Genomic DNA, 10679 nt, shown 5'->3' on the forward strand with positions numbered 1-10679 from the left:
CAAGAAGATCCTATTACTGATCATTAGAAATCATGTGCATAGGGTACTGGTGTTGCCTAATCAGAGCAGGGTTCAGGGGAGTCAGTGCTGAAGAAGGATCCAATATATGTGCATTTAAGGCAAATCAATGATTTTTGGTAACGCCTGATTCCTTGCTTGTATCACGGGATAAGTTATTCTCCAAGATAGCTGGCCAACGGAAAGAAAGTGAAAGGTAAACTCAAAATTTCGAAGGTGCATCCATCAATTCAAGAAACCCCATATATGGGGTTAAAGTCATTAATGAGCCACAGGGAAAAACTGATCCAACGACACTTAATTCCATTCCACACTTAACTCCTAGCCTGAATTCCCAGTTTCGATCTTTGTTCAATGTGATCTCTCATCTTTTCATAGTAGCTAGTTTTCGTCTTGACCCTCCACATGGAGGGTGGTTGAATCCCCCTAAATGCTTGTCCCATCCCACCTTTAGGGAAGTGTTGAGTGAGCTATAGCTTGTCTTGGCACTGTTCTGGTGTCATTCAGCCATTAATTCGGCTGACCTAACTGGTGCAATGTATTCAATGCGGAGGCGATGGGTGCTTCCTTAACACGTTTCCCACTCCCTTTCCTTTTACACTTCCAAACAAGGGGTGTTACTCCTCCCCGTTACCTTGGGGTGGTTACCTTTGGGACAAGGTTCCTTTCTTCCTCCTTGGGTTGTTTAGTGGTCCTTGTTCAAACCCTTTCTTCATGTAATGCTAACTATCCCACTATTGTTTCTACTTGTTGGGCCTATACGCTCCTCAGGTGTGCCCCAACAGTGGAGCTATCCTTAAATCCTCATTGGGTCCATATGCTCCTTGGGCACAGCCTAGTAGGGGTGCTGTCCTTGGACCCCCACACAACACTTTAACTAAAAATATAGTTCTTGTAAAAAAGAAAAGAAAAGACTAATAATATGGTAAAAAGTGGGTCTAAAAGTCATAATTGCGCCAAGTGTCTGTATATATATATATATATATATATATATATTTTTCACATAATTTATTCTATCGTAATAAACCCCATATTCTTCTTTCTTTTAATATTAAAAATAGGATGCTAGTGAGATTGATAAATTAATAAAATTTTATATAAAGGAAAACATATTTCAAAAATAAAATTCAAATTTTAACCAAGTTTCATCAGGATTAAATTATAGAAATACAAGTAAGAATGACTAAAATTTTCAGTATTAAATAAAAAATTTTAAAAATGATGAATGATTAAATTAAAGTTAAAATTTAGTTTGGAGTAAAATTTTAAAATATTTAAAACTTAGCAAATAGAGATTTACCCAAACTGAACTATACCTTTTTTTTTTTTTTTTTTTTTTTTTTTGGGAATAAACTGAACTATAGTTAGAATATAATTTTTAGATTCTCAAAAAAAGAGAAAGAAAAGAAAAAAAAAGAAGAAGTAATTTTTAGATTCTCTATATAAAAGGAAAAGAAAAAGGAATAGATGGTATAGCGGTGCACGCAGGGCACGTGCGAGAAAGTTTTGTGCCCTTTATAAATTATTTTATAGTCAGGAGTCCGGATGGGACCGAATCCATCTCTGTTCATCTTTATTCACTTTACTCTTTACGCCTGAATGTAATTGTATAGATCTATAGATCCAATAAATCCATATCTGCTTCTGTTCGATCTCCTTTGTTTTCATGAATCTTGTCTAGCTTGTATTTTCGATCTCCTTTGTTTTCGTGAATCCTATCTAACTTGTATTTTCACCAAAATCGGTCACAAAGTTGATTGCTTAGAATGGCAGAAGTTGCAGTCTTCGGAGCAATAACTCTAGTTGATAAGTTGTCACTGTGGCTCGTCGAAAGTTGGTTTGACTTCAAGCGTATTGAGATTGAAATTGAAGAGCTAAGAAAATGGTTGAATACTATAAAAGTTTACCTGGAGGACACAGAAGGAAGAGAAGATACCGAGGGTTTGAAGCTTCGATCGTATGTGCGGGATTTAGCCTTTGAAATTCAGGATGTAATTGAAGATCTCATGTATGAAGCTACTGAACGCCCCCGTCATCTTCGTCAGGCCATCAAATTTATTTATGCGAGCATGTTTTGTCCATCAAAGCGATTTTCCTCCCGAATGAAAGCGATCAAGTGCAAAATTAGAAGCATCGATGCACTTTGCATTTGTCCCCCCCACGTTCGTACGGTAAGATCAAGTTCCAATTTATTTTTGGGGGATGAACATCATGTGGGCATTGAGAAGCATATAAAGCCTCTTCTTAGTCTTGTTTGCCTTGAAGATTCAAGTGATAAGGTAATTTCAGTAATTGGAGATGCTGGCTCAGGTAAAACAACTCTTATTAGCGAAGTTTACCATATTTTGAATTCAAATTTTAATTGCAAAGCTTGGGTTTCCGTCTCACGCTCTTCTGATGGCTTGTTAGAGAAACTTTGTGAGGCACTGGAATTACCTCACAAAATAAATAAGTTGCGCTCTTGTTTACAACATAAAAGGTACCTCCTTGTTTTAGATGATATTTGGAATGAGAATGAGTGGAATTGGATTAAAAATGTGCTTCCTTCTAATAATACTGGTAGTAGAATAATCATCACCACACGTAAACGCAGTTTAGGTTCTTATTGTGCTAGTTCCAGTCATTATATCTATGATCTCAACCTTCATCCATTAACATGCGAAGAGGCTTGGGAGCTCTTTTGTGATAAGGCCTTCCAGGATGGTAAATGCCCGGATTTTTTGGTTGATTGGTCTGTGAAAATTGTAAAAAGATGTGAAGGATTGCCGCATGCAATTGTTACTATTGGAAAATTCTTGTCAAATAAGCAACAAAGCATGATGGAGTTTAGGAAGGTCCATGATTCCCTTCAATATGAACCAGATAATCCTTTTAGTCACTCTTTCTATAGAATTTTATGGCCAAGTTATTATCGTCTTCCGCCCAATCTCAAGTCTTGTTTCTTGTACTTTGGCCTTTTTCCTGAGGATTACTCTATCAAATGTGGAAGAATAATTCGCCTGTGGGTAGCTGAGGGATTCATTGAACAAAAACGAGGTAAAACTCTAGAGCAAGTGGCGTATGAGTACTTAGATGAGCTAATTCAAATGAGCTTGGTTCAAGTGAGCAGATGGTATTTAGATGGACAAGTAAGGAGTTGTCGAGTTTCTAATCTTGTAAGAGGGTTCATTCTTTCCGAGACTATGAAGGACAACTTCTTTACTGTTGTGAGCAGACAACACACCAGTTTGGGGGGTGAGAAGATCCGGCGCTTATCTCTCCACAATTGCTCCCCCTCTATATTACAAAGCAAGGACCTCTCTTATCTTCGTACATTTTCTCTGTTTGGGGGAGACAATCGAATTGAATCATTTCCCAGAAGTTTTTTCAGAAAGGTCAGGTTGTTGACAGTTTTAGATTTGGAAAATTCAGCCTTGCATCATTTTCCTGAAGAAGCTGTCAAACTCAACCTCCTAACGTACCTAAGTCTGAGGAATACAAAGATAGATTCAGTTCCAAAATCTATTAAGAAGCTTCAAAACTTAATCATTTTGGACCTTAAAGAAACTCTTGTCACCATTTTCCCAATGGAGATCGTTAAACTTCATAAGTTGCTCTTTTTGTTTGTTGGTGGCCGAGGCACATATCAGGCTGCTGTAGGGGCACAAGTGTCTTCAGGAATTGGGTGTTTGACAATGTTAGAGAAACTATCACTTATCAAGGCAAACAACAAGAACCAGAGCATTGTAAAAGAGTTAGGGAACTTGATTCATATGAGGGAACTTGGGATCACAGAACTCAAGGTTGAAGATGGAAAAAATTTGTGTGCATCCATTGAGAAGATGGAGCATCTTTGCTCTTTGTATGTGAACTCAGCAAGCCAGGAGGAGTATCTTGATTTGAATTATGTGACGAACTCTCCTCAACTGATTAATAGTCTAATTCTTGGAGGGAGGTTGGAGGAAATTCCAGCATGGATTGGTAAACTTAACAGTTTGTCTAAAATACAGCTCAAATGGTCAAAATTGCAGAGCAGCCCACTCGAGGCCCTTCAGGCTTTGCCTTCACTAAAGGAGCTTCATCTGTATGATGCTTACACTGGTACGGTGATGGAATTTAGTGCTGAATGCTTTTCAGAATTGAAGATGTTAGAAATTGAACAATGCAATAGGTTAAACAAGGTTGTGATTCAAGAACGAGCATTGCCTAAACTTCAAAAGCTGACAATAAAAAAATGTGATAGCTTGGTCATGGTGCACATAACAAAGAATTTGCTCAGCCAGCTGGAGGAAGTGCTTGTTCCACAAGACCTTATTAGTATGATAAAAGGATGAGAGGCGTTGTCGTTGAAGCACCTCTTTGGTATGGTTTCAATGAACAAAAATATTATTGTTATATTTCCATGTAGCATGCTGCCATGATTGCACATTCATTTTCTTGGATTGTTAAATCTCACATTTCTGTCAAATGAATTAGTAGTAGATATTTGGTTACACTAGTGGCACTACCAATAGTTAGTAGCTTGAAGGTTACGGTCCATTATTTCTAATACATTGAGCACAATAACTTATAAAAAAAAAAAACATTTGGCACAATACATATTGAGATTCTTTCTTGTAATAGTAGTAGTAGGACTCCCAGTAGTATTAGGATTACTAGTTTGACTAGTAAAATAAAACCTAATACATACTAACTTGGACCCAAAGAAAATAAACCTAAGATGCTTAGAATTTCTTAGAAGATTCTGAATTCAACTAAATTTCCAAAATACCCTTAATTCGCAGGAATTGTAGTAATTATAGATTTGCCATGGATATGAAATTATGAATTGACCATAACTAATAAAATAAAAACCCAAATTAAAAACTGTTTTAACCCTAAAGACTCAAACTTAGACCATTAAAATGGCACGACTTTCACTTCAATTGGACTTCAAACGAGTACCCAATAAAATAATTCTTTGAATAGGCGAATTTGCAAAATAATAGCATATTACTCTTCCATGACTTCATCGATATGTTAATTGATAAATAGGAGCATATAAGCATTTTTTCAAGCTCTTGAGACAAGGAAGTAAGGTCTTTCTAGAGGTTGCCATCAGTTTTAATCTTACGCTTTCATGGTGACATATATGTATTGGCCTGAATTTTTCTTTTTTAATCTTCTACGTCTCAATTTTTATATCAAAAACCTCAATTTAGTATTTTTGAGCTTATGAGTTTGTCAATTCATGTTTAATGAATAGCAGGTTTTTTGAAGATAATGAGATAACTATGCTAGATCTCAAGTTATTCTGTTTTTAGAACCTTAATGGACTGGTTGTTGGCGTTGAGAATCCATTCTTTCTTTACTTTTCTTGATTTACTTGATTTATGTAATTTTCTTTGATATTAATAAATCTTTATTACTTATATATATATATATATATATATATATATATAAATTCATGTTTAATGAATGTATTTAAATAGAAATTGTAATTTGTAAATTATTGTTTATATGATATTTGTTCATGCTTCTTGGGCCAAAGTTTGTTGTCTACACTTTTTTTGCTAAAAAATTTCCTCTATGACATAAGTAATATATTATTTGGACAGATTTATAATGTTCGAAATACCCATATAATTTTTTTTCCATCCCAATATTATGTGAATATGTTTGGAATATTTGGACTTTTTTTGATTGTGTATGCTCACAAAAATGATTTATGGTTTATTTAAGAAATGGTTATCCATGTTTGAATTTGAAACTTTGTTGATTGTGGAGTCCTGCTCTTTCCATGGTGGAATAATATATGGCAATCTGTTAGCAATTGGTGTCATCTGACCTTACCCATAGGATATAATATATACAAATCTGTTCGTTACTAGTGCCATATGGCCCTGTCAAGAGGGATTAAAAATGTTGTAAGAGCCTTGTCTTTACTAGAGGCTTTCCTTTTGAATCGCTGGATTGTCAATGTCCTGCAATTGTTCATACATTCTACTATGGATTTATAGTTTTCTGTCGAGGATGAAAGAAAGGTCTGATGGGTTGGGAGAGGCAATGTTGGAATAATGTGGACAGTATTTTGTGGTAGTGAAGAAAGATTGGGAAAGGTAACGAAGAATTTGGACCCATAGGATATAGGTGGCACACACCCATTATCCTTCTACTGCTAGGAGCTGGTGGTAGTTGCTCTTTTATGAAGCAGACTAAGTCATTTGGTTTGTCTCTTCGATTGGAAGCTGAAAAATTATGTTTAGTGATTAATAGAGGAGTCACACCATCTGTAAAAACAGTGCAAAGAGGGTTGAAGTCTGTGAGAGCTCACGCTCAGGCAAAGAGACAATTTTCAAAAGAAACATTGCTAGACAATTAATGTGTTCACCTCAAAGAGGGTAGAAGTCACAGAGTATTGAAGCCGCAGAACTGGGTGATCATAGAAGCACTGCTTATTATCCTAGAAAATACACACCATGAACCAGCAAATGAAGAGTTAATTAGTCTTTGATATAGAAGCATTAGCAACATGGGAAACCTATAGAAAATGGGAAACCTATAGAAAAGATTATCATCATTGAATATCATGGCATACCAATAAGATAGATCAAGCTCCAGTCACAATACCAAAAAATGACCCTTTCTTGTATTAGAGTGAGGGATAACGGTGAATGGTCTTTCAAATCACTATCTCCACTACACACAACTCTACATTTAACTTTAGCTATCATCCAAGTCCAGATTTGTAGTGTTAGTGGGTTAGTGTCAGCAGTCCCTGTTTTGTGGACAATGATTAACATTTTCAAACATTCACAAATCTTACATCTCCATAATTACAGAGCATGCATAATTTGTCATTTATCTTGAATCTTCAGTTTACACAGCTCAACTAGGAAGTTTGTTCCATGCAATCTTCTAGATTAGCATGTTCAGATATTCCTAAATCTTACTGCTCCATTATTTCTTCTATTCAATATTGGTTGGTTGAATCTGTAAGCCAATTGAGAAGTGAAATTACTCAAATGTGTGTAGGGTCCAAGTTACCTTATATGTTTGCTGATCTTGTGACAAGTGGATTTTGAGGATATTTGAATATTTGATGCTAATCTTCTTAAAAATCAGCCCAAATAAGTTCTTTATTCCACTGGACTGGACTTGCAGTGATTAACTCCAAGACCCAGTTTGGATGGAATGGAAAGAGGAAGGAAAGTACCAAAATTTTGCTTTAAATTGCACCTTGTGTTTCCAGTGGGGGATGGACCTTCTTTCCTTCTCAGCTCTTAGTTACAACAACATAGTAGCTATTGTTTCACTGGTTGAGAGTACCTTTTTTTTTTTTTTTTTGGGTTTCTAGCTTGTCTTGGCTAGAGTTTTTCCTCTGTATCTTTTGCTCATCTTTTATCAGAGAATTATTCTGAGGGTTTCTTCCCTGTTTTGTCGTAGGGTACTTGTTGTTTTGTTGATTAATAATGTTCACTGATTTACACAAAAAAAAAAAAAAAAAACTCTTGAGACTAAGTTGATTTGTACAGGCTTGGGGGATGCTTTGGTTGTAGTTTGAAATTAGGAAGGAATGGTATCGATGGGTCTTCCCACATCTTACACCCAATCTCATTACTAATTTTAGACTTTTATTCATTGGTATCCATGGTTCTTCCCGCACCTCACCACCCAGAATTTCTTTCTACTGCCATGAGCTCTTAAAAGGTATTTTTTAGACTTTTATTTCATTGAAGGGCATGCCTCTCAAGCATTTACAATTTAGAATTTTCACCCATGGTTTGTCTTCTCCAATTATCTTCCATATGGCAACCCATTCATTTTAGAACATGCAGATTTTTGAAAATTGAGAGAGGACATAGTATAAATTGGTGAGGCTACTGCTATTGGCCTTATTAGATAGTCCCTTGCTATTTCCTGGACTTGACTCTGAATCTTTTACACAACTTCATTGAGAGTGTGGCTCTGTGACTCGCTGCAACTCAATGGAAGGCTGAGGTATTTTGAGTGGAAATCTGCTTTACTGGGGTTAACATAGGAGCAAATCTCTGTGGCTTTTGATTAATTAACATTTTTGCTAAAATTACATTTGAATTCTTGGCATTGACAGAATGACTTAATGATAATTGAAATTTCTCTATGCATTATTTGATAGCTATGGCTGGTTTCTTTCTGCCTTAGCAAAGATTAGAAGACCTTGAGTGAATTTTAATGATATACACTGTTGTAAGGCCCATCCCAGAATAAGGAAAAAAGAGGGACCAACTTTAAAAGCTAGGGACGAGGAACTAGGGATTTTATCATGTTAATTGAAGAGAAAGAGAGAGACAATGAGGGCTAGAGGCAGTCATCCAATGTCCAAGCTAGATTCTCAATTAGGTATTCACTTTATCCATCTTTCTGTGTTCTCTATCAGAATAACCTTTAGGTGCCAATAATGGATTATAACCTCAAAATCTATTGCAAGTGTGTAAAACTTGTGAGATACTAGGTGTCGAGAAAATGTTATACTTTTCGTGAAGCTGCGTCAAACTTGTGAGATAGGCTTGACTGCTTGACAAATACCTACGTGATAACTTTGCACGTTTTGAATGCCATATAACCAGCTTTAGGTTGGACCGTAGAGAGTACTGCACATGCTGGCATTGAATTGTCATATGAATTCATAAGCTAGGTTGAATTTGACTTTTATTTGGATATGATCTGTTAGTATAGAATATTAACTATGTACATTAGGATTTCCCAGAGAACCTTGATGGGTCCCTTTTGATGACATCACAATGTGGTGAGAATAACTCTAATAGTACTATATCTATGCTGTTTAGGGGGAAAAAAAAAGATGTTTGGGAGGATTATAATGGGGTAAAACTGGGCAGGCAGTAATTCTTACCTAATTAGGATTGACTCGCTGCAGAATGCAGTCTGACGACATTGACTTGGATTATTTATAATTCGATTGAGGAGTTGAATATTGACTTCAAATTTTGGTACAGTTGGTCAATATATAGAAGCTTATATCTTGAAAATTTTGAGATTTGTAAATTTCTTTTTTTATGTTAAATCTAGGGTAGAAATAGGCTGATCTGCTGTGACAATCACATTAGAATACATGACATTTGGAATCTTTCACAGCAGCTGAGAATGGCCTTGTCAGTATAGTGCATATGAGGTTCAGAAAATAGATAAACTTGTACAACATTATGTTTGAACTTGAGGTAGCGGATTGAAACAAAATGATTTTTAAGTCCTTATTTTCTGTGTTCATGTTGTAATGTTGATCAATAAATGTGAGCATATAGGCATTTCTTCGAACTCAGACAAGGTTTTTCTAGTGGTTACCATCAGTTAATACAGTATCTTAAATTTTTGAGGTAACATATATGTATAGCTGATTTTCTTTGTAAATCTTCTACTTCTCAATTTTCATTTGAAAAATCTCAAATTTGTATTTTTGAGCTTATGAGTTTGTCAATTTATGTATAACAAATGTACTTCAATAATTATTATTATTTGTTAACTACTGTTCTGATATGATATCTGGTCATACTTCCAGGGCCAAACACTTTGTTGTCTATAGACTTTATACTTCATTTGCTAAAGAAATTCACTTATGAAATAAGTAATATAGTTTTTAGACAGATTATGATGTTAGAAATTCCCAAATAAATTTTTGTAATCAGATATTTTAACTTGAATTATGATGCTATGTGAATATGTTTATAATCTTTAGTCTCAGACTCTGTTTTGATATGCATGCTAGCAATATGATTTATGGTTTATTTAAGAAACAGTTATTCATATTTGAATTTGAAACTTAGTTTACTGTGGAGTCTAGTCCTGTCCATAGGATCATCTGACGTTTACATTAAGGGTATAATTTATACATATTTGTTCAGTACTGGTATCATTTGGCCCTGCCAAGAGGGGTTAAAAATGTTGGAATTATTCACTCACAGGACTGTATGTTATGTGGCACATGCCTAACCATGATTGTTTATGTATATGTATTTGAAAGATAATTATTATGTTAGCGAAAATTCATGTATTTTCTATTGGAAATAAATTATTCTATTTGTCCTTATTCCATATTAAATTTATCATACCTGGTGTTCAGATTTCTGTTATGAAATAGGGAAACAAAATCTTACTGTTAACTTGGCATTATGTATTTTGCTACTAAGTTGTGAAGCTCATCCATTTCTATTCTGATGTTTCAGATATAAAGCTTTGAGGGAAGAATTGATTCGTGGAGTTGCAGAGGCTGGTTTATTAGCTATTTCTGTAATGCTTGGAATTTTCATTGTACTTGGAGACTTTTGGTCATTAGAGATTGTTATCATGGTAATTGCTACATGGAATCGCTAAGAAAAAAAAGAAGGAAAAGAAAAATGAGAGTTAGACTTATATGTATAATAGACATGTTATGGTGAGGATAGTTTGTTTCATTTTTTTAAAAAAAATTAAGTACTAAGAATGTAAAGGTATTATATGTCAGTTTAGTTCAAAAACTTTTATTTATTTATTAATTATTTTTATTACTAAAAGATATATTTAGCTCAAAGTCCATAGAAATATGGATTTGGGTCATGACTGTAGAGCTTCATCTTTACAAGAAGCTTGCATTTCATTTCAATCGCTAGATTGTCAATGGGCAAAAATGGCCCATTACCATCAATTTTGAAAATAATTTGCCCAAAAAC

The 10679-nt window shown here is 34.9% G+C and overlaps 1 protein-coding gene across 1 annotated transcript; it reads left to right on the plus strand.

Annotated features, from left to right (window-relative positions):
* Positions 1-1556: 1556 nt before the first annotated feature.
* Positions 1557-10427, plus strand: LOC126721152 (disease resistance protein RPM1-like). The gene is made up of 2 exons (XM_050424172.1): positions 1557-4359; positions 10197-10427. Exon 1 carries the CDS (start codon positions 1785-1787, stop codon positions 4329-4331), a length of 2547 nt encoding a protein of 848 aa, XP_050280129.1. The 5' UTR covers positions 1557-1784; the 3' UTR covers positions 4332-4359; positions 10197-10427.
* The last annotated feature ends 252 nt before the right edge of the window (positions 10428-10679 follow it).

This window comes from Quercus robur, chromosome 4, assembly GCF_932294415.1.
Source record: "Quercus robur chromosome 4, dhQueRobu3.1, whole genome shotgun sequence".
In the NCBI taxonomy this organism is placed as follows: Eukaryota; Viridiplantae; Streptophyta; class Magnoliopsida; order Fagales; family Fagaceae; genus Quercus; species Quercus robur.

Coding starts and splice junctions, on each gene's coding strand:
- LOC126721152 (XM_050424172.1), top strand. CDS start 1,785: ATGGCAGAAGTTGCAGTCTTCGGAGCAATAACTCTAGTTGATAAGTTG.